Genomic DNA, 27,995 nt, shown 5'->3' on the forward strand with positions numbered 1-27,995 from the left:
TACATATATGGCTAAACACCAAAGGACCTCCCCTCCAAGATAAATACTTGGTGACACTTTACTTTCAGCCAAGACTGCATTTTCTTCTAGAATAGATTAGGGTCACAGCAAGTGACCATTTTGCAGACAGTAGTAAGTTTCTGAGCTGTACACAATGCTCTTTAGGCTAGGGAAGGCTTGACTGGTATTTGGTTGACTTTTTCATTCAAAATTTTTTTTTCTAGGTTCTGTAATGTGATTCATGTCAAAGTCTAACTTCAGGTGGTAATATTTATGACACAAATCATGTCTATACGGCAATTTGAGGCATTTTTTTAAATTACATGATTTGCATCACCCTGCATCTTTGGGAGGTAATTTCTGTGAATGCAAATTGTGTAACTGTGCACAGAAGGGTTACTGAAGTTGGTGATTTCCTTAAGAGTAGAAAGTCTTCATCCAGTACTCCATAAGACTTTATTTATTTATTTTTTACCATTGCCATTTCTGCTACACATTACACTACAAGGCCAGTGCAATATCACCACAAACTGTATAGCTTAATAATCTGAACCTGTGCTACTTGCTTTTTCAAACAGTTTCCAATACTGTCTAAGCCTGGTGCACCAAACTCTCCAATACTGCTGACACTGTTCCTTGTTGAGGATGTGGATGTTGGCTGGGAGTCCAGAATCATAGGCCACCACCAGCATGGCAGTCTCTGTCTGATATAAAGAGGGACTATTACTTATCAAAAAAATATTTCCCCAACTTCTGAAAGACAGTGACTGAGAGATGTGTGCCAAGAAAGAAAGTTGGGCATGAATGATTCATATATCAAATACAAATAGGTAGTTACAAGTACCATACTCTATACGTATACATTGTACGCTGATATAAACCACATACAGTAGAATTTCAGATTTAGACACCATTCGGTACTGTAAAAACTGCGACATATTTAAGTTGTCCAAACTTAAATGGACCTCTTCTATCTATCTATCTATCTATTGCCAGACGCCATAATCCCGTAAGGAGTGGCCATTTGACTTTGAGTTATTTCTTTTACGGGAAGGGGCACTAACCCTCCACCAACCCACTTGCTGACACGTAAGGAGCACGTATGGTTTGCTTATATGGTTACCACCCCACATTGTAAATGGTTTCATGGCTTACATTGTCACTCAATGTAAAGGCACCTGTAAAGGAAAGAAAAAGCAACAAGAAGTGACAGGAAAGATGGGAGAAATAGAAAAGAGGAGGGCAGGCACAGAAAAAGAATGATAAAGGCTAAAGAAGTAGGCAGCATTACATCAAGTGAGAGGATGATAGTTGCCACCACCCCTTCCAAACAATAATAAGCTGGTGCTAAGAATGATCAGTGACATGTAAACAAATATATAAAGATTTTTATTTATTTATTTATTTATTTTTTTTGCTTCTTCCACTGAACAAAATTATAATATACTACTCACACTAGCTCCCTTCCAATATATTACCAAATGAATGATTACTTTGCCACTGGATTAACAATAACAACATAGAGTAATCAAACAGTCATGCTGTGGCAATGTTAAAAAAAAATATAGACAGTATTAAAGCTGGAATGAGTTAAGCAACGTTGGGTCTGGTTAGTACTTGGATGGGTGACCGCCTGGGAACACCAGATGCTGTTGGCATCCCTACTTGTCATGTGGGGTTGGTGGAGGATTAGTGCCCCTCCCTGTAAAACAATTAACTCTAAGCCCTTGGCCACCCCGTGTGGGATACATGGCATCTGACAATGAATGAATGAATGAGTTGATCAGATGGAACATACTGGGACCTTCCAGCTACAATTTTTGCCAACATCCGACCACTGATGTGTGTGGTTGCACATCTGCCTATTGTACTTTTTAGTAATCATGCATTACAGTCAAATTTCACTAGAATGGACTAATTGGGGCTCAAGCTATTCCGAAAAAGTTAAGTTCTCATAAAAGTAACATCCGGATTTCCCCCTACCAACCCGGACTTTTTCCGATATATCAGACATAAGTTCGGACTGCATCAGTGGTTTTTAAACTTTTTTTCACTACCATTGCAGTACTGTACTGTAATGTACATTCACTACAATAATCAAATGATAAAATACATAATATTGTACTGTACACTGATAAACATGTCTTTTATTTACATTATTGTGGTGAAAATACTGAAGTGGTCAGGCAGCCTGGACTGCTTCTGGCTTTATCGGACTTTTTCTGATTTATGATAACTCCAGTTGCTTCTCGATTCCAATAAAAGGGAATTCTGGTCTATTGAATTCCGTTATATCGAGGTTTTACTGTATCTTCTTTTATTTTGACTCGTATCACAAGCAAACTTATTTTTGATGAAAAATGAGAAAGGTTATTCAATTAAATTTTTATTTATACCTACCTTCCTGAAAGCATCCATTCTCCACTAGATTTGGATAATTTGTCCTGGTTCATGTCTCGACAGAATATAAATACATTTTATTGTAAGGAATGAATGCTTTAAATGCAAATAGCTGGTACCTGCACTTAATGCCATATTTACACTGATTTTCAATGTTACACTGCCCATAAATAATGCAATGTGTGATACACAATGCGGCTATTTGTGTGTTTTTTGGTGAGGACACCCCAAGTCCTGGACATTTTGGGCTCAGGCCTTAAAAAAAAAATAAATAAAAAAAAAAAAAAAAAAAACGTTTTCAACCATACTTTGTATATATATATATATATATATATATATATATATATATATATATATACACACATCCATCCATCCATTGCCAGACGCCTCAATCCCGTCTGGGGTGGCCACAAACAAATCGCCTCCATGTCATCCTGTCCCTCGCCATTTCACTGCCCTGCTCCCAACTCACACCCCCCTCTCTCATATACCTCTCCACCCCATCCCTCCATCTCATCCTTGGCCTCCCCCTCCCTCTTCCCCCCTCCACCTCACTCACATACACTCTCTTCGTCCGTCTTTCACCTTCCATCCTCTCCACATGGCCAAACCACCTCAGTGTGTTCCTCATAACACTTCCTATCACATCCACATCCACACCACAACGCTCCTTTATATCCTCATTTGTCAGCCTCTCTCTCCATGTGACTCCACAGGCTCCTCTTAAATAACTCATTTCCATATATATATACAGTAATCACTCCAATATCCGACATAATAGAGCCATAGGTAGGTCCGGTTATTGGTTTTGTCCGGATATTGGGCCCCAGCTTATGGACTTGTACTTATGGACCCTAACTCAGAGAAACACCTATACAACTCCCTCTGGACATGCATAGCACCTATTTAAGACCCAAATCACACCAATAAGGCACATAAATGACTGAAATAAATGCAAAAGAAACATAAAATGAGGGTTTAGAAGTATGTTCATACATTAATAAACATTCTGGTACTTATGGACCCTAACCTAGCCTAACTCAGAAAAACACATTCCTACTGCACATGCATAGCTACTAACACCCTATTCACACCAATAAAGGACATTAAAGAGTGAAATGAGGTAAGTATAGTATGGAAAAAAGTACAGTATGAAACATTCTGGCTACTTACAGCAAGTCCCTGGCCACCTCGATGAATAACCGCCTCCTCTCGGACTCTGACAGTAAGAACGATTTCCTGAAGCACTTGCAGTACACTGTTCCTGAAGTCTTGCACTGAACTTAGTCAATAACACACAGAAGTCCATTCTCTTCACAGTGTCCACTTTTGTCTAAATAATGCTCCATTGTAACTTACTAAGTGTTGCACTTTAACTTTTCCCATTCTTATAATTTTCCAAAGCCAAAACAAACAAGTCTATTTATGTTAAATTTTTTTTCTATAGAGTCTTTTCTCTCACAACTTTAAATCCTTAACACAACACACTGTTTTTTTCACTGCACAACACTCACAATTCCCGTGTGGTCTAGTGGAGAAGTTCTTGCTATTTATTCACTGTCAGAGTCCGAGAGTATCACTGGCAGGCGACCTAGGGGTGCATCGCTGGGTCGTGGTGATGGCGTACCCACTGCAGAGGACTCTGAAGACAGCCGCAAACTCACGTCGAGCGGTGACTCCACCGTGGCTGATGTGCTGGGCTGTGGCTCGGAGCATGAGGGCCTGTCTTGGGGAGGCAACGGAGTGGAGCCAGGGCTGGGCACAGCGGGGGTCACGGGCCTGAAAAAACTGTCAATGGTTGATTGACGCAATGACCGACAATTCTGACGATTGATGATGCGCTGCCTGAAAACACGCACTTCCTCCACGAGCCTCAAGGGCCCCATCTCCCTGTCGCAGTCCGGGTGTTCCAGGTAGTCTAGGACGAACTCTAGATGTTCCCGGAGTGCGCTCAGCTTGGGGATGGCTGGAGTAGTGTCCTGCTGAGAGAAGTCCGCATCATCGTCGCCTTCAGTGTTGGAATCTTCAAGTTCGGTACTGACACCTGCAACCAAAGACGCGATCTCGATATCAGACAATGTCTGAAACCCAGGATCGCCCTCGTCGTCATCCAACCACTCACGAACATTGTCCACATCTACATCGTCGCCGTGCGTACGTAGCCGTGCATGGAAGTCATCCACGTCAAAGCCTAGAAAATCGTACTCCACATCCGTTCCGAGAAGCAGACGAGACCAACCATTTTCCAGAGTCTTCACAGGGACTTCCTTCCATGCACTAGCCCAGTTGTACAGCGCGACTTGATGTTGTAGCGGCGAAGGTTTTCCAAAGTCCGCTTGCCTCGTGTGTCCCGTCCCTCCCTGCGCTCGTCCTCGTCCTCGAGAACAACCATCACCTCGTCCAGGAACTTCCGATGGTATAGGCGCTTTGTTGCCACGATCACTCCTTGGTCCATTGGTTGGATGAGAGCAGTCATATTAGGTGGCAGAAACATGCACCTAATACGGCCATTTTCAGCAACCAAGTCCTTGTCGCACGGGTGGGCAGGTGCATTGTCGAGTAGAAGGAGGGCCTTTACCTGGTCGCGCGAGATTCCCAGTGTCTTCGTCTGGTAATGGATGACCTCCTTGACGAAGTGACGGTGAAACCAGTCTTTGAAGATCACAGCTGTGAACCATGCCTTCAAAGAATGGTACCAGACGACAGGAAGGACATCCATCACCCCACGAAGGCACCGAGGCTGCTTTGCACGGCCAACAACAACGGGCTTAAGCCGGTGCATGCCGTTAGCACTGGCACAACACAAAGCAGATATCTGTTCCTTGGAAAGCTTGCGGCCAGGTACACGCATCTCCATCTCCTCGGCTAGAGTGTTCGTTGGCAGCGCGCGATAGAATAGGCCAGTTTCGTCAGCGTTGTAGACCTGACCGAGAGTTAGGCCCTCCCTGTCGATCAAGCCCTTCACCTTGTGCCGAAACTCGTCAACTCCATCCTCGTTAGCGTCCAATGCTTCGCCATGTGCTTTACGGTTGGTAAGGCCATGCCGCAACTTGAACGCGAAGAGCCAACCCTCGGATGCCTTGAAGTCTAGGGCGTCGTGAAGCCTGGCGAACTTCTCAGCAGCAGCCTTCAGCTCCGTTCCACGTACCATCACACCAGCAGCATGTTGCTGTCGATACCAAATCAACGTGGATCGGTCGATTTTTGCAAACTTGGGGGTAAACATAACCTTCCTTTCCACTTTGCGTTTGCTTCTCGACGAGAAGTCAGCCGTGTACTGCATGAGTTTGTCTCGGGACCCCTTGATATCGAACAAAGTAGACCGGGCCAGGTTAAACTCGTGGAGAATGCGGGAAGAAGACCACCCCGCATCTACTTTCTCCAATATCTCCCTCTTCTTCTCCAGAGTCAGCACCACTCTCTTCCTTTTCTCAGGTGGTGGGGCCATCATCACACACACTAAGAGGAGGCCTGAGAGCAGCAGGAGGCCCTGCAGCAGGTAGGGCACCACCACAAAAGCGATCACGTGGGCAGCCATTACGACGAGCGTGCACTCGCGGCGAGAGACAGGCGGAAAGTGGGGAGGATGCAGGGGCACTCTATTGGACGTCGGAGGAATGACGCACCAAAACAATGCTCTCCCGCGGTGTGCGTGGTAAGTTCAAATTACGGATGGGAAAAAATCGTTTTTTGTGTGTGTGTGTGTGGGGGGGGGGTTTCTGGACCATTTTGGGAATGTTGGATCCCAGGACGATTATGTCCGGGTAGTGGGGATGTTCAGTTATTGGGCATCCGGATATTAGAGTGATTGCTGTATTCCGACGCCGATCATGGGTAATCATATAATTCGGGTTAACTGGTTACAAGGCTTTATTTACTTATTTAACTTTATTTAAGTGCTTACAAGTACAGTACATACGAGAACAGTAAATATTTAACTTACAAATACTGTACAGTACTGTGGAAAAAATGAAAAAATAAAAAAGGCAATATTCTGACGCCTATCAGGTAAACTGGTTATAAGACTTTATTTCTTGCTTTAACGTTATTTAATAGTACTTTAAGTTGCACATAAACTTACCAGAACAGTACAGTACTGTAAATATTTAACTTACAAATACTGTGCTACTGTACTCGGGAATGTCTCACTCACTGAATAATTTCCCGCCTAGATCGTCACGTAATCAAAACAAACCACGTGCTGCAGTGACATTCGAGGATTTGATCTTTCAAAGGCCTCTCCTGCGTTAATTTGTAGTTTTCATAATGGTTCTTTAATCTTACGATGTCTTATATGTATCCCAGCCCTTACCGTGTATAATTGCGAGCGCGTTCCGTGAGATCGTGTTCCGTGTGAGTTACTCATAAACGGTATTTATTTATTTACTCGGTACGAATTGATATGTAGTACGAGAGAATATTGGTTTTCAAACAGTAATATAGGCATTATAAGCACTGTTTCACTCACTAACTCATCACCATACCTGGCCTTCTTTTGCCACATTACCTGATCATCATTTCTGACTGTTTCTTCCTCTAATGCTATGTAAACTTTGTCTTCCACATTGTCATCGATTGGGGAATCACTCTGGCCCTGAATGTCTTTATTGGCCAGGTCACTGGTAACAGGTGAATTGCCGAGACAATGGTGTGCAGGGGGGGGGGAGGCTATGCGGTGTAAGGAATTGTCCCTGCTTGGCATCTTGTATAGGAATAGAGGAAGGTGTCCCGTGTATACGTACGAAAAATCACGCGCGAAAATTGAAAATTGTGCAAATTGTGATGCAGCACGACGTACCAGTACGTTGTCGGGACTGGCAAATGCAAAATGTTGCAACGTACCCATACGTTGACAGGACGCCTAGGGTTAAATGTCAAGACCAACTTGCCTAGTCCTGGGCTCCTAGTCTCCTCATGAGGCAACACAGGATTGGGTGATGACGATGACTATGATGATGATGATGATGATGATGATGATGATAATGATATCATTATTATTATTATTATTACTATTACTATTATTACTGTGAACATGGAAGCAAAATGAATGTCAAGTCTTTACTGCAATTTTTTATATAGAGTAACACGGGCCTGAAACTAAAGCAACAAGCAAGTCCAAAGATTTAAGATCAGAGTGACCAGTTGCTTTTTTCCAGAGTAGCACTATGTGAGTACAGTATGTAACCTCAACCCAAGGAGGTTTAAATGAAGAAGGCAGCATGGGCTGCTGAGCTTGAAGTCACCGCTCATTTCTGACAACCACATTTCTCCGGGCAAGAGGCACGTCTGACAGGTGGGAGGGGCCAAATTACAGGTCAGTCAAGTCTCACACTTCGGCAATAAACTCAGAACTGCACTTACAGAATGGTTTAAAAAGGAAACTGAATATAAAATTAACATTGCAGCTGCTGAGTGAGTCTTGCCATGTCTCTGCAGGTCTGTCTTGATGAAAAATTTAATGAATTTAAGGGATGTGAAACATCTGTTGAGTTCAGTAAGATTTTCACCAAACTTTCTGATGTACAGTACTAAATTCTAGATATCTGTGTTCCAGTGGGTTTACATGTCCACTCATTCATTCATTCATTGCCAGATGCCATGTATCCCACACGGGGTGGCCAAGGGCTTAGAGTTAACTGTTTTACGGGGAGGGGCACTAATCCTCCACCAACCCCACTTGACACGTAGGGATGCCAACAGCATCTGGTGTTCCCAGGCGGTCACCCATCCAAGTACTAACCAGACCCAAAACAGAAAATGCCAGTGAAATTATAGCATTCTTGAATGCGGCAGAAACTTATATTAAGAATTTGAAACTTGATGATGGCTTACATTTAATCAAGTCATAGGACTGGAGGTTTCATCCTCTGCATTCATAGTTTGTTGCATATGTATGAAAGTTTTATTGCATGTTCTGATCCTCATTTATCTTACTTAATGACATACAAAACAAATTAAGATCACACTGAACTGTATTCTGGTAAAATAAAAAGCATGGGAGGTTGTAACAATAACCCAACCTCAAGAAAATTTCCTTCTGGATATTAAGAAACTATTATTGCATGATGACATTCAAGATGTACTGTAGGACAATTGCTTGCAATCAGAGTCAGTGCCTGCACTAACTATGTCCAGCTATTGCTTATATGATGAAAAGATGGTTACCCCCTCTACCAATGCAACTTGTGCCAAAGCTAGTGCATTAAGTGATATTTATGACACCAAATCAATTGCAGGTATAGAAGAATCTGACTGTATTTCTGACTCTGTCAATTTAACTTCATCTTTAAGGAAAACTGTTCCATGCATTGCTGGCTTTGTAGTTTTTACGCTGAAAAATTCCATCCGTTGTGAAGCATGTCATTCCGCACTTGAAACCACTGCTGAAGGCCAGATGCATGCCTTGATAAACCTCATATCAAAAGTTGGTTAACCTTACCATCAAAAGATGTAATGGACATTTGTGTTTCACGTGAAAAGGTATACAGGGCAAAGTTATATACTGTACTATTAAAAACCGAATCTTACATTATCTTCCAAGCAGTGGGATGAACTTGCATATTCAGTGTTGTCAGGTTATATAACTAAGGTGATATTTCCTAAACTGAATATACATATGCCAGAGACAGGCACTCTGTAAAATCATATTCCTCTGTTGATCAACGCTAATGCAGAGAGATACCTGCAAGTAAGGTACCATTAGGCTGGAGAGGAGTTTACCTTAAGACTACAATCTTGGCATAAGATTAAAAGTCATTGGACTTATAACAAACTTGTAGTATTTAGTGGCCACTGAAGCTGTTCCTAGATTACTTAAGGTACAGGCATACCCCGGTCTAACGATGCAATTGGTTGAATAAAACCCCATCGCTAGGTAGGGTATCATATCTCAGGGTAGATTTAACATAAAGTAAAGGGATGAGTTTTTGAGCCGAGGGTTTCCCCCACAACCAGGTCCTAAACCCACCCATATGAGTCCAAAAAAAAGTTTAAAGTCAATCTAAATGGCCTAACAGCTGTAAAAGAAGCTAACCTAAGCCTAAAACCAGTGCCCATCTCGCTTGTACCCAGTCAAGGTCACTGGAGAATGCGATCTCCAACTTGTATTCAAACTTGGTAGAGAAAAAGTAGCGGCACTGTATACAGTCCCACCATCAGACGGTCCCGGCACAATTCAATAAAGATATGTTATGCACAATAATAATGTATGACGCAGAGTTGTCCAAGGTGTGAGTTGTTGTGACAGAGAATTGTTTATGTTTTGACAGGGAATTCACTTGGCGGGGAATGTGATCGATGATGCGATCAGGATAGCCTTTTCAACGGCCCCTCTTTATGTCACTTTTGTTACTGTTCTGGTTGCTAAGCTCCTTTATTTTCTTCTCTCTTACTTTCCAACATTTATTTAGAAATTCCTTTGTATTTTCAAAGCATTTTCCCTTGAACTGCCCGAATGTAAATGCAAGATTTCTCGATTGATGATCCAATCGGGATAGCCTATTCAAAGACTCCTCTTTATGTCATTTTAGCTACTGTTGTGGTTGCTGAGCTTTATTTTTTCTCCCTTATTTTCCAACATTTAGAAATTCCTATGCATTATCAAAGTGTTTTTCCCTTGAACAGCCTGAATGTAAACATATGATTTATTGATGTCACATTTTTCATCGATGCACAAATATTTAGTTTCTAAAGTTTTCATAATTACAGGGTATTAATATTTATTTAAAATTATTATTATGTATTCCACAATAGGTTACATGACAGTTCATTGGTGAAACACAAAATATTCTTTTGCTGAGTTGCCTAGCTGTCCACACTGTTTTGTACCACATCTGATGGGTGAGAATCTCTACCACAAATGAGTGTTCACTCCACCTATGACTTAAACACATTAATCAAAGTCTAAAAACAGATTATAAATCAACCTAAACACAAAATTTAAGTCTATAATATCATCAAAATCGGTAAAAAAAAAAAAAATCAAAACCCATCACAAAATTGGGGATAGGCCTATGATAAGTGGGGTAGGCTGGTATTTCTACCCCATCACTATTCCAGGTTATCACATATTGGGGTATCATAAATTGGGATTTGCCTGTACATTGTGGATCTACCATTTAACTGTATGCATCTTTTGTATTGTATCTCATGTTATTAATATATATGGCCAGTATTAAGTGTTGAGTATCACTAACCACTTATATAAGTGAATGGCAGGGATGCATAAATTCTTTGGTGCTAGTGTTAGGCAGGCAATGGTGCTGGTTTTGCCCAGTGCAATATGGCGGTGATCAGCTTGCCAGACATCAACTCAGAGCAAGCAGTTCCCTGCCCATGCTGCCTCCTCCTTTTACACTTCCTTGCCTCAATCACTGCTCATACTGAGGCCCATATGGATCACATCCAGTTGGAGTGCTTGAACTCCTTCAATCCAATGGCATGTTTTGCTGATTTATTCTTCCTACCTCCAGGATATTTAATTCAGGTTCGGGAGGACCTTGTGTAATGATTTGGAAAATTAATGCAATACCTGTATTTACAACAGTTTGAAAGGCCCTTCAACGCTGAATACAACTGTCCGGATATAACAAAAATAAACTGAGAACTATGTCATCAAGTTGAAAAGGTTAACCATCTGTTGTTCATGCAATCAGATCTCACTTTTACTGTGGGATGTGTGTGGGCAATATGAAACAGTACAGTAAGTGAAACAATATTAAGTAAGACACTTCTGATTCATGACTGAGGTGTCAAAAAAAAAAAAAAAAATCTCATAATGAATAACAAGTAACTTCATGAGAAGTGTTATTGTAAATCATCAGCAATGCATTTTGTAACAACTTAAAGTACAGCAACTTTAATGAAGACTAACTGTATACACTATAGTATAAACTCACAGACATCAATAGATTAAAGAAAAGCATAGAAGACTAGCAAAAAGTAAAAGCATAGTATAGTGTGCTGTCTACTTACTTTAAAAGGAAGTTCATAATTCTCGTCAAAGCTGAGGGCTCCTAGATAGGCAACAAGCTGAACTGGATCATCAAACATGGATTTCACTGACAGTTTAGGCTTGCTAGAGGTTTTCCATTCAATCAGCACTGGGGTTCCTCTGGGTGAAAGAAAAAATAATAATAATAAATAAATAAATTAAAATAAATATGGTATCCTTCAACTCCATTGGTTGCACTGAACCATGTCCCCACAAGTCCTCTTCATTACCTATGCCCCTGACTAATCTTCATTCTAACTAGGTAACTGCACAAGGTTTTATGGAAACTGTCAGAAGAATAAAAAATATACTTCATGAACTAGCTAGTCACAGTGCAATACCTTTGGTTGCTCTTTTCCTTTACAGTATACAGTAGCCACCAACTGTCTTCCATAAAATAATTTTTCCACTTAGTACACATTTTACCTTACAGCTTTCTCGAGAACAGATAAAATAATTTTTGAGTTTACATGCAGCCAGCATGCCTTTCTTGTAGTATCAGTTTTTCCTTGACTATACATTCAGGAAGTAGGTGAAGAGTCATAACAGGAATAACTTCCATTGGTACTGTATTTATTTTAATGAATTATGGTATCTCTACTACAGTAATATAAATTGCTCATATACATTTGCATTTATTAATGCTTGCTGAGCTGCTCCCAGCGCCTGGTCGGTTCCCTTGGTCAAGTGGTTAATATCTCTGACTTGCGTTCGGACAACTTGGGTTCCATTCCCGAAGCGAGGTGAGGGTGCCTTTCTTCGGTACAGAGGCGTCCTGGTGCACCAACACTGGCATGAAAATCACAGAAATTCCCTGATATCAAAAAACTTGGTCCCATCTTGATTGATGATTTTTTATTAGAGTTCAAAGCAATCAAAGTTTGGTTCAGAAAACAGTTCATTCGGTACCGAGACTTTTAGAAATCGAGTCTACTCAGGCCCGAAGGGCCCACAAGCACTTGTGTGTTTAGTGTAGTACTGGAATTTGAAGCAAATATTTCGTCCTTCTTGTGTTTAGTGTTTATTCCATTCTGGCTTTTATACTATTTTTAGATAATTATGTTTGGAAGGTGAATGTTAATACTGTACTTTAACAAAAAATTATGTACAGTATTAGAAATTTACATTTACATGCGACACATAAACGAGCAGCAAAATTTCCTCAAATCACTGTATGTTACCAACTTACAGTCACTGTTCACATAATGCGCGAATATTGTTCCTGGCAGGTCCCGCTTTATGAAAATTGCGCATTATACAGCCATATGTTTACATGTTAAAGGGTTTCATGGTACCCAAGCCAGCCCCAACTTCACCTTTTGGGGCAATTTTCCAGGATTTTTCCCAGGACATTTACGTACCTAAAAATGACTTCAGTACATGCAAACACTGGAGGATTTCTCACCTTGAATTTAAGACTTTGTGGGCTTCCTAGGGGCAGGGGGAATGAGGTTCCGAGGCAGGGAGGACTCCTACTGGTCCTGAGCATGGTTCTCTGGCAGCGCTGGCTCCACAAGGTCCTTCGTACATTTTATAGAGTCGATTGGAGTTCCTTCCCTCTCCCATCGGTTGCAGTACATGACCAGGTACCTTTCCATCATAACAAGTGCTGGGTCAGACACTCTCTTGTCCAAGGCAGATCCCCCAAAGGCCCACACCGTCTTTAATATGGCATCCTTCTTGCCCAGGATTGTATGAATAGTTGACTCGCTGACCTGGTATACTTTGGCGATGGCACAATTATGTTCTCCTCTCTCCTTGTGCTTGATCACGTCGAGCCAGTGCTCCTGGGTGAAACTCTTCCATCATCTTGCTGAGTCACGGTGGGGCGGAATGATCAGGCTGGGTCAGGTGGCTAAAAAAAGGGAGCAAAGTTAACACACAGCACGTGTGAAGGCAGAGAGTGCGGAGAGGGTTGACTGGAGTGGCCCGGGAATGTCAGTAGACCGTGAAGACACCCAGCGCAGACATGTGACATGCATACATGCTATGAATAAATCTGTCAGTGTTTTGTCTGCTTTTTACTGTGTTTTGACCAGTTTTCTCGCATAATTACTAAATATTCCATAATTTTTGGCCTCGGGCCGTGTTTTCGCTATTGTAGCAGTGTACCTGCAGTACGCTTTTTTAAGAAATGGGTAATTTCTCCACCCACGTAATAATTGTCAATATCACGTTTTGACCATTTCTTGGACTAAAAAAAAAAAAAGTGTCATGTTGTGACTAGTTTCAAACTCTCTGATCGCACATTATACGAGCAGTGACTGTATGTGTATGTACAGTACGCTATCATTATTTCACCTGATATAATGAAGTTGTTTGATTTAACTGGGACCTTATGTTCGTAGTTTTTTTTTTTTTTTTTTTTATAAATAACAGAACGGAGGAAGGAAAAACAAATGTGTAAAAAAAAATAATCCATACACCAGATTACTGGTGTCCTCTGTTCATAAAATATCTGTAGCAGTTAGACTTGAACAGTTGTGGGTTGAAATTTGGAGGGAAACAACTCTGGGGAAGTGAGTTCCAGAGTGATGCAGTTTGGGGAATGAAAGAATTCTGATAGGCAGAAGTTCTGCAATATGGCTGAGTGACATTCCAGTCATGAGCGCTACCAGATGCCCGTGTAGCACGAGGGAAGGCATGGAGAGGTGGCACCATGGACGCAACTTCGTCTGAGCATTTGCCAAAAAAATATCTGTAAAATAATGTAAGGGAGGCAACATTCCTTGTTACTTGCAGGGGAGGTAATGGCAGGGTTGTTAATGATTCTAACAGCTTTGTTCTGAATTCTGTCTAATTGTCTTAATGCAACCTCTCCACAACCATTCCACAAGGGTGAGCAATATTCAAGCTGAGAGCGCACATGACTCTTATAAATTATAGCTAACTGCTCATCGGCGAAGAAGTTACGGACTCTGTACAATAATCCAAGTTTCTTTGAGGCAGTTTTAGCAAGTGATCTGACATGAGAGGTCCAGCTGAGGGCACTGTTCAGTGAGACGCCAAGAATTTCAATACATTTGGAGATGGGAATATTAGTAGCACTGAAGGTAATGTACGAATCTGGCAATATCTGTCTATTAGTAAACTGTATATATTTAGTTTTACTAGCATTAAAAGAGACAAGGTTGTTTTGTCCCCATTCACTGATTGTAGATAGATCTTGATTTATGGAAATGGCTGTACTGAGTTGAGAGGTAGAGATATTAGACTTTGTAAATGGATGTCTGAGTGTGAATGAACTATGTAGTGTTGAGTCATCTGCATATGAGTGAATGGGATTGTGGGTGACAGATAAGAGATCATTAATATGAACCAGAAATAAGTTGGCGCCAGAGCTGATCCCTGCAGCACGCCAGCATTAATTGAGTGGAATTTGGAATATATATCATCTACTTTTACTCTTATTTTCCTGTCACTAAGATATGAAGAAATCAAAGGAACAAAAGACATTAGTTCATAGCAAGGGAGTTTGGACAGCAGGGAACGGTGCCATACTCTGTTGAAAGCTTTAGAGATATCAAGAGCTACTGCATGAGTTTCTCCAAAAAGATCAATTGATTGATGGATGGTATGAGTTAAGAGAATGAGTATGTCAATGGTGGATCTTTCGTGGCGAAAACCACATTGTCTATCACCAATTAAGTTGTTGGATTCAAGATGTTTAACAATGTGCTTATTAATTAAAGTTTCAAATACCTTACCAAGAGAAGATGTGACAGCTATTGGTCTGTAATTGGAGGGGTCAGACGAACTTCCTTTCTTCGGAACTGGGTGGATATTGGTACCCACAACAGTTGAATTTATTATTATTATTATTATTATTATTACTGGGAGAAGGAGGAGGAAGTTTTATTTCTGAGGCTTCGTATGTCCTTGATATTCATCTTAAATACGTAATTTCTGTAATTACATAGAAAATAATTTGACCATATCTTTTTTCTTTTTTTTTTTCTGTGCATAATATTTATATGTATACTCCTTTACTATAATCAAGGCCTCTGAATAATATCATTATAATGACACAATCACTACCTTATGTTTTGCTCTGCTGTTTTTCACAGGACGCTGGAAGAAAATGGCCTGGAAAGGGAAAACTAGGAAATACAATGAAGAGTACCTCAAATACGGCAGGTTTCACATTACTAAGCAAGGGAGACTTTCACATACCACTGTGTGTGCTGTGTGCCTGAAAATCCTGGGCAATGATGCCATGCACCTGGCAAGAAAGAAGCATCACCTCACTGGCAACCACCCAGAATTAGTTGAGAAAACAGAAGCCTATTTTGCAACCAAGAGAGACAGCCTTGAGACAAAAACCAGTTGGCACGGGAAATTTTCAACACCAGTCAGCAAAGGTTGTGGAGACATGGTATGAATTATCTCTTGTGATGGCTAAAGCAAAAAAGCCACGTAGCATCGGAGAAACCCTTGTGAAACCTCACATTTTACATGCTGCAAACCTGCTACTTCTAATGGAAAGCTATCACAAATTGGCAAAAATTTCCCTATCTGATTCCACAGTAAATCATCAGACTGATGAAATGGCAGAGGACAAAAACTCAAGTGGTGGAGAAGCTTAAGTCTTCCCCAGTGTTTGCTTTCCAATGTGATGAAACCACAGACGAATCTCAGTGCTCTCAGTTACTAGTTTACACATGATTCATATGGAAAGAGTCCATGGAAGAGGATATGTTGTTTTGTTGCCCTTTGGAGACCAGTGCAACAGCTGCTGATGTCTTCAAAGCAGTGTCTATTTCCAAGAACATGACACATCCTGGGAAAAATTGATTGGCGTGCGTACAGATGGGGCTCCAGCCATGTTGGGATCACCCTCAGGCTTCGCTGCTAAGGTGAAAGAGAAGGCTCCATCAGCAATTTCTATGCACTGCTTCATACGTGGCCAGGCTTTGGCAGCAAAGACCCTGCACTCGCAACTCCAGAAACATCTCAACATCAAGATCAAGATCGTGAACCACATAAAGCAAAGTGCTATCAACACATAACTGTTTGCACAGTTGTGTCAAGATTTAGGAACACAGCATGAGACACTGCTTTTTCACACTAATGTGCACTGGCTCTCAAAGGGTAACATATTGGGGCACTTGTTCAAGCTTCGAGGAGGGGTAATAAAGAGTTTGGAAATTGAGAAAAATGACTACCTCACCACATTTCATTCAGAGGAGGTTAGCTTGTCCTTGGCTTACCTCGCAGATATTTTGAAGCCTTAAATACCTTGAACCGGCAGTTACAAGGAAGAGATCCATCCATCCATCATCCAATCCTATGTTGCCCCATGGGAAGTGTAGGAGCCTGGGGCCAGGCAAGTTGATCCTGACATTTAAGATTCGAGTGACCAGCGTCACTCATCCTTGAGTGGCATTACGTGAGCAATAAACCCCAACCACTCCTTGGATATAAGCCTAAGCAGGCTCCATCCGATTGGGGCGCCTCAATTACCCACTAAACCACCAGGTGCCATAAATTGGTTATATGGTTACCACCCAGCACAATAAATGGTTTCCTGGTGTACAGGAAATCATTTGGCTTGTCACTCATTGTAGAGCCACCCATTGGCGGATGGAAGAGGAAAGAATGAAGGAAAGACACACACAAGAGGATGGAAGGAAGAGAGGAAAGGGCAGACACCAAAAGCAGCACTACATTGAGTGAATAGATGGTGTGTGCCCCCACCTACCACCTAACAAGGAAGAGAGACAACTATGATTGCCCACTATGATGCAATTCAAATATTCGATGGAAAGCTGCAACTCTGGAAACGTCGCATCCAGAAGATGAACACAACATCCTTTCTTCATCTAGTTGAAACTGTGAATGGGAACTTCAGTGACAGCCCTAAAACACATCGAGGATCACCTTCAAGGACTGGAAAATGAGTTTCATCATTATTTTCCTAACATCAGCAACTGGAGTTTTGAATTCAATCTGGCCAGGAACCCCTTTTCCTTGGAAGTAGATGATGTCCTGGAAGTCTTACAGGAAGAGTTCCTTGAACTGAAGTTTAACTCTGTGGCAATGGATAATTTTATTTGTATTGGTAGAAACGTTTTGGATAAAATATCTTTCAGTGTACATACCAGATAATCTGCCAGTGAATCCTACAGCAGTGGTAGGTGGTGGCGACCATCATCCACTCACTTGATGTAGTGCTGCCTACTTCCTTAGCCTTTATCATTTTTTTTTCTGTGCCTGCCCCCCTCTCTTCCTATTTCTCCCATCTTTCCTGTCACTTCTCATTGCTTTTCTTTCCTTTACAGGTGGCTTTACATTGAGTGACAAGCCAAATGGTCTCCTGTAAGCCAAGAAACCATTTACAACGCTGGGTGGTAACCATATATCCAAATCCTACGTGTCAACAAGTGGGTTGGTGGAAGGTTAGTGCCCCTCCCTGTAAAACAAATAACTCAAAGTCAATGGCCACCCCTTACGGGATTATGGAGTCACTGTCCCTTTTTTATCTACAGTACTTACATGTGTGCAGTAGGGTTTCAGCATTACCTGGAATCAGTACAAAGAAACAAGCTTGATGTGGCAAGCAATCTCCAACGTGAGCTGAGCCAAACACCACCAAATATTCCCTGAACAGTTGGCCAAAAGAGCCAGCACCACCCATTCCACTGATGAGTACTACCAAGTCACAAAGGTCACTGGCTATAATCCATTGTTTCATTGATTCTGTTATGTACTGGTTACAGTAGTAATGGTGACAAAAACGAGCAATAAATATGGATTTATTGTAATCAGTGTGTGGGAGGAGGAATCTGAAAGTTAATGTAAACAAAAGTAAAGTTATGGTGTTTGAGAGGAATGAAGTCACAGAGTGTGCAGTGAGGTTGGATGGTGAGGATATGGAGAATGTGAGTGCATTCAAGTACTTGGGTAGTGTGATGAGTAAGGATGGAACTTTGGGGGATGAAGTGCGTGAAAGGGTACAGCAGGGAAGGAAGGTCGTTGGTACACTGAAAACAGTGATGAGAAATAGGGAGGTGAGTATGGAAGTTAAGAAGTCACTGCATGATAGTATTGTGATCCCTACCCTGACGTATGGAAGTGAGGCATGGACCTTGCAAGAGGGGAACAAGTCAAGAGTGAGAGCAGTGGAAATGAGTTACTTGAGAGGAGCATGTGGAGTGATGTGGAGGGACAGGTTGACGAATGAAGAAGTGAAGGAACGCTGTGGGGTGGATGTGGATGTGGTTGAGAAGATTAGGAGAAATACACTGACGTGGTTTGGACATGTGAAGAGAATGGAGAATGAAAGACTGACTAAGAGGGTGTATGTAGGTGAGGTGGAGGGAGGGAGAGGGAGAGGTAGACCGAGGATGAGGTGGAGGGATGGAGTTGGGAGGTATATGAGGGAGGGGGGGGGTGAGTTGGGGGAAGGGTAGTCAAATGGTGGGTGACAGAGCGACTTGGAGGCGTTTTGTCTGCAGCCACCCTTTGCGGGATTAGGGCATCGGGCTATAGATATATAGATAGATAGTATCTTCTGTTTTCCAGTGCTCCATAAAGATGGATAAATAAATCACTATGGAGGAATTATAATCATTTTGATGTAGTAATAATCCATGAATAGTACTGGGAGTAAAAACTAAATTGGTTTTGTAGTAATTATTATTTTTTCTTTGTATTTTTTATCAAAATTATCTGAATGATGCTGAAACTGGTTAAATAAAGATAAGAAAATGGAACTAAAACAGATGCATTCAAATAATAAAATAAATTAATAACTGGTTAATAATGGGATGTGTAAAAGTCATTGGTGGTGTCGCTTACTTTCTGTTAGCCAGTAATCATCATAAAAGTAAGATAAAAATTTTGTTTCATTATAAGTTTTTTAATCTGTTTTCGATGAACAATGTCTCTGTTACAAGTGAAGTATAGTACAGTGCATAATGATAACAAACTAAACTGCAATGAAAAAATGACTACCATTCATCCATGTACTCACAAATGCAATGAAGTATAATTGTATACTAATACACAACATATTGTTTATGTATTGTTTGGTAAAATTTTCAGGGGTACGTGGCATGGGATCCATACATAAGGCAGGGGGGGGGGAGGGGGCAGAAGGCAAAAAAGTTTCAGAAGCACTGGCTTATGATTATACTGCATGTTCCAATGTGTGTTTTGATGATTAAAATGGGCCGAAAGACTGCAGAACACTGACAAAATTAGGAAGGGTACTATGAATATTTTTTTTCACTGATTTCTTAGTGTTTAAGGTTATATTGCACTTTCCAGTATGTGTTTTGATGTCTAAAAAGAGCCAAAAAACAGCAGAACACTGCCAAAATTAGGAGGGGTACGATGCATATTAGCAGGGTTTTTTTTATGCATTGTTTTCTCAGTGCTTTGAATAATATTGCATACTGCAATGTGTGTTTCGATGTATAAAATTATCCAAAAGACTGCAGAACATTGCCACAGGTAGGTTATGGGTACAGCAGAGGATATTGCTCTGTATCCGGACACTGTCAGTATTAGGATATGCCTTTAGCTCTATTAAGTTGGGTACTCAAGGGATTAGTGTACAGTAAAACCTAGATATAATGGATTTCAACAGACCGGAATTAGCTTTTATCAGAATGGAGGAGCTGCCAGATTAAATTCTTATATTCTCGGAAAAAGTCCGATAAGGCCAGAAGCAGTCTGGACTGCCTGACTACTTCAGCTATGTTCACTACAATAAGGTAAATAAAAGACATGTTTATCAGTGTACAGTACAGCACAGGATTATTATAGATTCTATACCATTTGATTACTGTCGTGAATGTATAATACAGTAGTGCTGCAATGGTAGTGAAAATAGTTTAAAAACCACTGGTGCAATCTGGACTAATGTTTAATATATTGGAAAAAGTCCAGGTTAGCTGAGGGAAGTCTCGAGTCGCTTTTATCGGAATTTGTTTTTTTTTTGGAATGGCTTCGGCCTAATTAGTCCATTATAGTGAGGTTTTGCTATATATACTGTCAAGCCTCAATTACAGTAATCCCCATACTATCTGGACACCCAATTCCCGGACACCCCAATTTATGGACAGTTTGGGCCCGGGACTTTGTAAAAAAAAAAAAACGTAATTTGAACCTGGGATGCAGCGCAGACCAGCTGTGTTTTGGCGTATAGTTCTGCCGACGTCCAGTAGGCCACTCCTGCATCCTCTCCCATTTCCTGCCTGTCCTTCATTGTGAGTGCACGCTCGTCACCAGGGCCGCCCACATGCTCGCTTTTGTGGTTGTGCCCTACCTCCTGCAGGCTCTGCTATTCCTCTCCTGCCTCTTCTGCATGTGTGTGATGATGGCCCTGCAGCCCGAGAAGAGGAAACGAGTGGTTCTGACTCTGGAGAAGAAGAGAGATATTGGACAAGGTGGACGCACGATGGTCGATGTTACGCATCCTCCGTGAATTCAACCTGGCCCACTCTACATTGTTTGATATCAAGAAATCCCGCGACAAACTTACCCAGTACACGGTTCACTTCGCATCAAAGACCAAACGCAACGTGGAGAGGAAGGTTATGTACCCTCCCAGGTTTGCAGAAATCGACCGCTCCACGCCAATTTGGTATCGTCAACAACGTGCTGTTGGTGTGCTGGTGCATGGTATGAAGCTGAAGGCTGCTGCTGAGAAGTCCGCAAGGCTCCACGACACCCCAGACTTCAAAGCATCCGAGGGTTGGCTCTTCGCTTTCAAGGTACAGCATGGACTTACCAACTGTACAGCCCATGGCGAAGCTCTGGAGGCCAACGAGGATGGAACAGATGAGTTTCGGCAGAAGGTGAAGGGTTTGATCGACAGGGTGGGCCTCACTCTCGGTCAAGTCTACAATGCTGACAAAACTGGTCTATTCTATCGCCTGCTGCCAACGAACACTCTAGCCGAGGAGACGGAGAAGCATGTACCTGGCCACAAGCTCTCCAAGCAATGGATATCTGCTTTGTGTTGTGCCAATGCTAACGGCATGCACCAGGCCAAGCCCATTATTGTTGGCCGTGCAAAGCAGCCTCGGTGTCTTCGTGGGGGTGATGGATGTCCTTCTTGTTGTGTGGTACAATTCTGTGAAGGCTTGGTTCACAGCCAAGATCATCAAAGACTGGTTTCACCAGCGCTTTGTCAAGGAGGTCATCCATTACCAGACGAAGACACTGGGAATCCCGTGCAACCAGGTAAAGGCCCTCCTTCTCCTGGACAATGCACCTACGCATCCGTCCGACAAGGAGTTGGTGGCTGAGAATGGCCGCATTAGGTGTGTGTTTCTGCCATCTAATATGACTGCTCTCATCCAACCAATGGACCAAGAAGTGATCATGGCAACGAAGAGGCTGTATCGTCAGAAGTTCTGGACAAGGTGATGGTTGTTCTCGAGGACGAGGATGAGCGCAGGGAGGGACAGGACACGCGAGGACAATGGACTTTGGAAAACCTTCACCGTTACAACTTCAAGTCTGTCATCTGCAACTGGGCCAGTGCATGGAAGGAAGTCTCTGTCAAGACTCTGGAAAGTGGCTGGTCTCGTCTGCTTCTCAGAGCCGATGTGGTGCACGATTTTCTAGGTTTTGATGTGGATGACTTTCAAGCACATCTTCGAGCAGCTGGCGATGATGTTGATGTAGAAGAAGTGCGTGAGTGGTTGGATGACAACGAGGGCAATCCTGGATATCAGATCATGACTGATGTCGAGATCGCATCTTCAGCTGCAGACACAAGTACTTAGCTTGAAGATTCCGACGACGAAAGTGACGATGATACGAACTCCTCTCAGCATGCCACTACTCCAGCCATCCCCAAGCTGAGCACACTCCGGGAGCATGTTGAGTTCGTTCTCGACTACCCGGAACACCTGGACTGTGACAGGGAGATGGGGCCCTTGGGACTCGTGGAGGAAGTGCACGCTTTCAGGCAGGGCATCATCAATCCCCAGAATCGTCGTTCCTTGCGTCAATCAACCATTGACAGTTTTTTCAGGCCTGTTACCCCTCCGTGCCCAGCCCTGGCTCCACACCGCTGCCTCCCCATGACAGGCCTTCCACCTCCAAGCCACAGCCCAGCACACCAGCCAAGGTGGAGGCGCCACTGGACGTGAGTTTGCGCCTCTCTTCAGAGTCGTCTGCAATGGGTACTCCATCACCACGTCCCAGTGACACACCCCTAGGCCACCTGCCTCACCTACTCTTGGACTTGGACAGTGAATAAACAGCAAGAACTCGCCACTAGACGACATGGGAATTTACAGTGTTGTGCAGAGTAAAGTATGGTGTGCAGTGTTAAGAAATTAGAAGAATGCGCAGTGTTAAGAGATCTGAATTCAAAGTGCAAATGACTAAATGCAGTGCAAGACTTGATTACTGTAGGTGCTTCAGGTGCACCTTTTTACTGTCAGAGTCTGAGAGGGGGCGCGTTATTCATCGAGATGGCCACGGACTTGTTGTAAGTACCCAGAATGTTTAACAGTGTACTGTATTTTCCATACTCACTTCTAAAACCTCATTCTCTGGTTCTTTTGCATTTATTTCACTCTTTTATGTCCCTTATTGGTGCAAATAGGGTCTTAAATAGGTGCTAATAATGTCCGACAGGGAGTTATGTAGGTGTTTTTCTGAGTTAGGCTGCATTAGGGTCCATAAGTACCAGTCCAGGAGACAGGGGCCCAATATCTGGATGGGCCCAATTTCCGGACATGCCTTTGGCTGAATTACGTTGGATATTAAAGGGATTACTGTAGTCTGAAACAGTGAAGGATGACTGTCAGTACCATATAGAAATTCAGCATTTAACTAGCTTTTCTTTAAGCAAAATTTTAACTAACATACTTGTATTGTGCAACACAGTCTACAGCCCCCTGGTAGTGGAGATAAGGGTGAATAATACGGCTCTCTAGCACTCTCACTTCAGACACATCAGGCAGCACTCGCTTCACACTAGTCCACAGGCATCCAATGGTGGGCATGTCCTCCACTGATGGGGAGGCACCACTCAGCTCTGACTGGATACACCCATGAAATAACGATCCACGGTCCAGCATGTCTGGTAGCCAAGAAAGAAGACATAGATATTATAATAAGTTCAAAGCATAAGATCAATACAGAATATTTCAATGGCTGCCTATACAACTCTAAATTGTTCTGTTTAACTCAATAACTATTTGATAAGGAGAGTCCTTTCTATTGTACATATGAACTGAGAGAACTGTAGTTACCGGTATGTCTAGAGTATAAAACAATAATTTAATATCTTACAGTAAATTGCATGGCAATACCTAGTGCTTTTCAGGCTTAAAAGGCAGAGGGAGAATAATAACACGGGAGTTACGGTACTACTATAAGAGTGATGCAGGGCCAAAAAACAACAACTGGACTTGCACAACACTCCTAGATGGGTGGACTCAGACACATTTACACAAAGTCCAGGCTGAGATTACTACATATACATATTTCCTCTACACAACCAACATTTTTTCCATAGGGTGGGCTAGACTCATTAGCCTTGGATGGCAGCTGGCCTAGAAGTTAAACTCTGAATTCAAACCCAATGCCCTATGAAAAAAAAAAAAAAAATCCTGCCCAAGCCAACTGTTGGTGGCACACTGATAGCACAGAAGCTACACAGCACCCAGTATCACTGCTGCTGCTATCGAAGGTGACAAAAAACTTACACATGCATGCATGGTCAAAGCCTTAAATAACATAAGCTCTTCACAATAAGGTTATTGTATTGAACCAGGATGCATGTAATAAAGTGCTTATAGAAAACTGGATCTATCTATCTATCTATTGCCAGACGCCTCAATCCCGTTTGGGGTGGCCACAAACAAATCGCCTCCAAGTCGCCCTGTCCCCCGCCATTTCACTGCCCTGCTCCCAACTCACACCCCCCTCTCTCATATACCTCTCCACCCCATCCCTCCATCTCATCCTCGGCCTCCCCCTCCCTCTTCCCCCCTCCACCTCACTCACATACACTCTCTTCGTCAGTCTTTCACCCTCCATCCTCTCCACATGGCCAAACCACCTCAGTGTGTTCCTCATAACGCTTCCTATCACATCCACATCAACACCACAACGCTCCTTTATATCCTCATTCGTCAGCCTGTCTCTCCATGTGACTCCACAGGCTCCTCTTAAATAACTCATTTCCACTGCTCTCACTCTTGACTTGTGTCCTTCCAACAACGTCCAAGCTTCACTTCCATATGTTAGAGTTGGTATCACAATACTGTCATGTAGTAACTTTTTCACTTCCATGCTCACTTCCCTGTTTCTTATAACTGCTTTCAAAGAACCAGCAACCTTTCTTCCCTGCTGTACCCTTTCAAGCACTTCACCCTCCAAACCTCCATCCTTACTCATCACACTACCCAAGTACTTAAACGTACTCACATTTTCCAATTCCTCACCATCCAACCTCGCTGTACATTCACTGACTTCACCTCTCTCAAAGACCATCACTTTACCCTTCCCTACGTTCACCTTTAGATTCCGTTTCTTACACAATCTCTCAAACTCATCCACCAAGCCTTGAAGCTCCCCTTCGTCTTCACTCAACAACACAGTATCATCTGCAAACAACAGTACATCTCCCTTTCATTCTCTGAAATCAACACCAAGTCATCAGCGTACAACATCTCCCATGGGAGTCCACTGCAGAAGGCATGTGAGAGAGCTTCATGCACCATGACACCAATAATGGGCACAAGACTGACCAATGATGCACGCCAACGCTCATGGAAACTCCTCACTCAAATCTCCATGCATTTTTACCACAGTGCGAGCACCCTCATACTGGTACATAATCGTGACCATTCTAACCAACCACTCCTTGGTCCCAAGCTTTCTCACTGCCTACTTCATCACCTCCCTAGGGAATCTGTTAAAGGCCTTCTCCAGATCAACAAAAACAAAGTACAGCGCCCTTTTCTATCCTACATATTTTTCTTGAAGATGTCAGACACGGAACATGGCATCGGTGGTCTCTTTGCCTGCATCTCATCAATATTCACTCATCCCCTGAAGATTCCTCCTACAACACTCTCCATTACCCTCATTATCTAGTCCAAAAGTTTAATGCCTCTATAACTTCCTCTTTCCCGGGCATCATCATTCCCCTTGTACACATATACAATTGCACTCTTCACTCAGTCATCGAGGACAGCACACTCATACTGTACAGTTTTTATCAAATCAGTGTAACTAAACCTTCTATCTCCTGAGGCCTTCAGCATTTCAGTAGTCAAACCAGACATACCTGCAACCTTCACCAGCTGCATCCTGCCTATTGTCCTGCCCACAGTAGCAGCATCAATCACAGGCCACTGACTCCAAAGCTTTTATTCCAGCCAAACTCCTCATTCAGCAACCGGTTATAATGCTCTCTCCAGGTGTCATTAACATCCTCATTGTCCACCACCATCTATCCTTCATCATTTTTCACACACTGCTCACCTATATCCCTGCTTTCCCTCTCCATATGATTTGCCACCTTAAATACCGTATCATATTCTTGCTTTCAACACTATTTAGGTTATTCAGTAAGAGCCTCTGAGACTCAGATTTTGCCCTGTGTACCTCCTTCCTAGCCCTGCACTTGGCATCCAAGTATTCCTCGCTGTTTTCACCACTTTTCCATTCCAAGAAAAGCCTTCTTTTCTCCTTACCTGCAGCTTCTACATAATCCCACCATCATGTTACCTTATATCTTGGAGGGTCCCTTGTCCATCCACACACTCTCAAGAGACTGTTCTTGAGAGCCCTGTACTGTTCATTAATAATGACTGTTTTACAGTAGCTACCTATTATAGAACCTACCTTTTCTGTATTTCTCAAAGCCATCTTCTCCTAGTTTTTTGATCATCTTTGCCTTCCATTTTTCAAGTGCTATCTTATTTGCTGTAGGCATTGTTGCATCCAAAATTTTTCTCACACTAGGCAGCTTCTGATAACCATTATCAAATATTCCAATGGATGATATGGTTTGTTCTTTTTCAGCACACCAATTGTCAACCACACATGCATGATTATTGAAAAGAGGAAAGTTTTCCACCATGTGCAAATTGAGTACATTAGGAACTGCAGAAAATTCTGAATTGTCAATTGAAATATTCAAAACCTCATTTTTAATAGGGTTTGAACATTCATATCTTACAAATGGTTTATTTTGATCACATGTTTCAGAGTTTTCCACAACATTGCCAGCAGTCTTACACTTCACCAAAGGACTGTTATAGTCAAGTTCTGAATCATGCTCTGTTTCATGGCAGTAAACATGTACTGCACCACTATCATGACTAGCTACCAATACAGGATTCTCACCCTCTCTGTTCACTGTCCTTGACGTAACTATAATTTTTTTGCACTTAATGCTTGCTGATGGGGAGAATGTATTTGGATAATGTTTTGCTATTTTCTTTAAAAAATGTATTTTCTTTGTATCATCCGTGACTCTATCATGATCACTATTTTGCTGAATTTTAATTTTTACTTTTGGTATGTGAAGCTGATAGTTTGTAGTGCTATGACCCATATTAGCACAAGAATCATTTAAAAGATGTAAATTCTCAGACCTATGGATCAAAGCCTCACTATCTAAATTTGATTTTTTTTCAGCCTCAACTGTAACAACATTCTCTTTCTTTCCTTGCTTCAAAGTTGACTTTTTTTCTTGCTTAAGTTTCCTCCTTTTTTCAGCAGATGTTTCTAGAAGTGGACCAAACATAACCTTGTTGGTGTAATTTAAACACTGTTTTACTGAAAGAGGTTTAGAAAAGTTCTCCCTATGGCAACTGGAGAAGTAGTTAATCTCTGACTGATCTGACACTTTGTCATCTTCACACTGTACACTTGAACTTGCACTATCAGTAGTTTCAAATGGATCTTTTGTGGAATACAAACATTCATGCTGAAACACAAATTGCTTGTTGGCCTTCAGCTTAATCAATTCCCTTCTCGTGAAGTAAAGAGATCGAACTGTACTGGATAACAGATTCTTCAGCAGCATGGCAGTCTGCAACAAAATACAAACATATGAAACTTGATGTACATAAGGTCTTCAGATCTGCTTAGACCATTCAATAGCTGTATCTTAAAAATCATTGAATATATAAACAAGGGAAGTCTCAAAGTAGCCTTAGGAGGAATACCATTATGATGAAAAGTTACAGGCTATTTAAAAGAAACATTTAGCCCCTTCCAGAAAACAAAGATGATGAATATTTATGATGTGCTGAAAGTAGCCTTAAGAGGAATACCATTATGATGAAAAGTTATAAGCTATCTGAAACAAACAATTAGCCCCATCCAGAAAATAAAGGTGATAAATATTTATGATGTGTTGAAAAACATACAGTATGTACACTTGACCCCTTCTGTACTGCAGCACTGTTTTGTGGTACCTATGTACCTGTACTTTGCAAAAAAATGTCCGTGACATGCCGAAACTGAGCATGGAACACAAGATGGAGGTGACTAAGAGTGCGGTATTGCACCTATACGATACCCTTGTGTTGACATCAGGCCGCCAGCCCCAGCAGACCGTAGCACCAGTCAAGCAAGGCAGTACTCCCAAGGTGGAGGGAAAGCTAAT

General features: G+C 42.1%; 1 protein-coding gene across 1 annotated transcript; it reads right to left on the reverse strand.

Annotated features, from left to right (window-relative positions):
- LOC145406447 (uncharacterized) lies at positions 1 to 27,842 on the reverse strand. Its single transcript, XM_080277602.1, has 5 exons — positions 27,813 to 27,842; positions 26,222 to 27,416; positions 23,231 to 23,444; positions 11,374 to 11,512; positions 1 to 704 (listed from the first exon to the last, which is right to left on the reverse strand). The coding sequence occupies exons 1-5, from the start codon at positions 27,840 to 27,842 to the stop codon at positions 540 to 542; spliced, it is 1,743 nt and encodes a 580-aa protein (XP_080133728.1). The 3' UTR covers positions 1 to 539.
- Between the last annotated feature and the right edge of the window lie 153 nt (positions 27,843 to 27,995).

This window comes from Coenobita brevimanus, chromosome 70, assembly GCF_032717465.1.
Source record: "Coenobita brevimanus isolate Jiangsu-jjx chromosome 70, ASM3271746v2, whole genome shotgun sequence".
Lineage (NCBI taxonomy): Eukaryota > Metazoa > Arthropoda > Malacostraca > Decapoda > Coenobitidae > Coenobita > Coenobita brevimanus.

What these genes read in the sequence shown, in the direction of transcription:
- LOC145406447 (XM_080277602.1), bottom strand. Translation starts at nt 27,842, where the DNA reads ATGTCACGGACATTTTTTTGCAAAGTACAG. An exon ending in CATTTTTTTGCAAAGTACAG is followed by an intron (nt 27,417 to 27,812) that starts GTACATAGGTAC and finishes ATTTTGTTGCAG; the next exon opens with ACTGCCATGCTGCTGAAGAA. An exon ending in GACTGTGTTGCACAATACAA is followed by an intron (nt 11,513 to 23,230) that starts GTATGTTAGTTA and finishes TCTTTCACCCAG; the next exon opens with AGGAACCCCAGTGCTGATTG.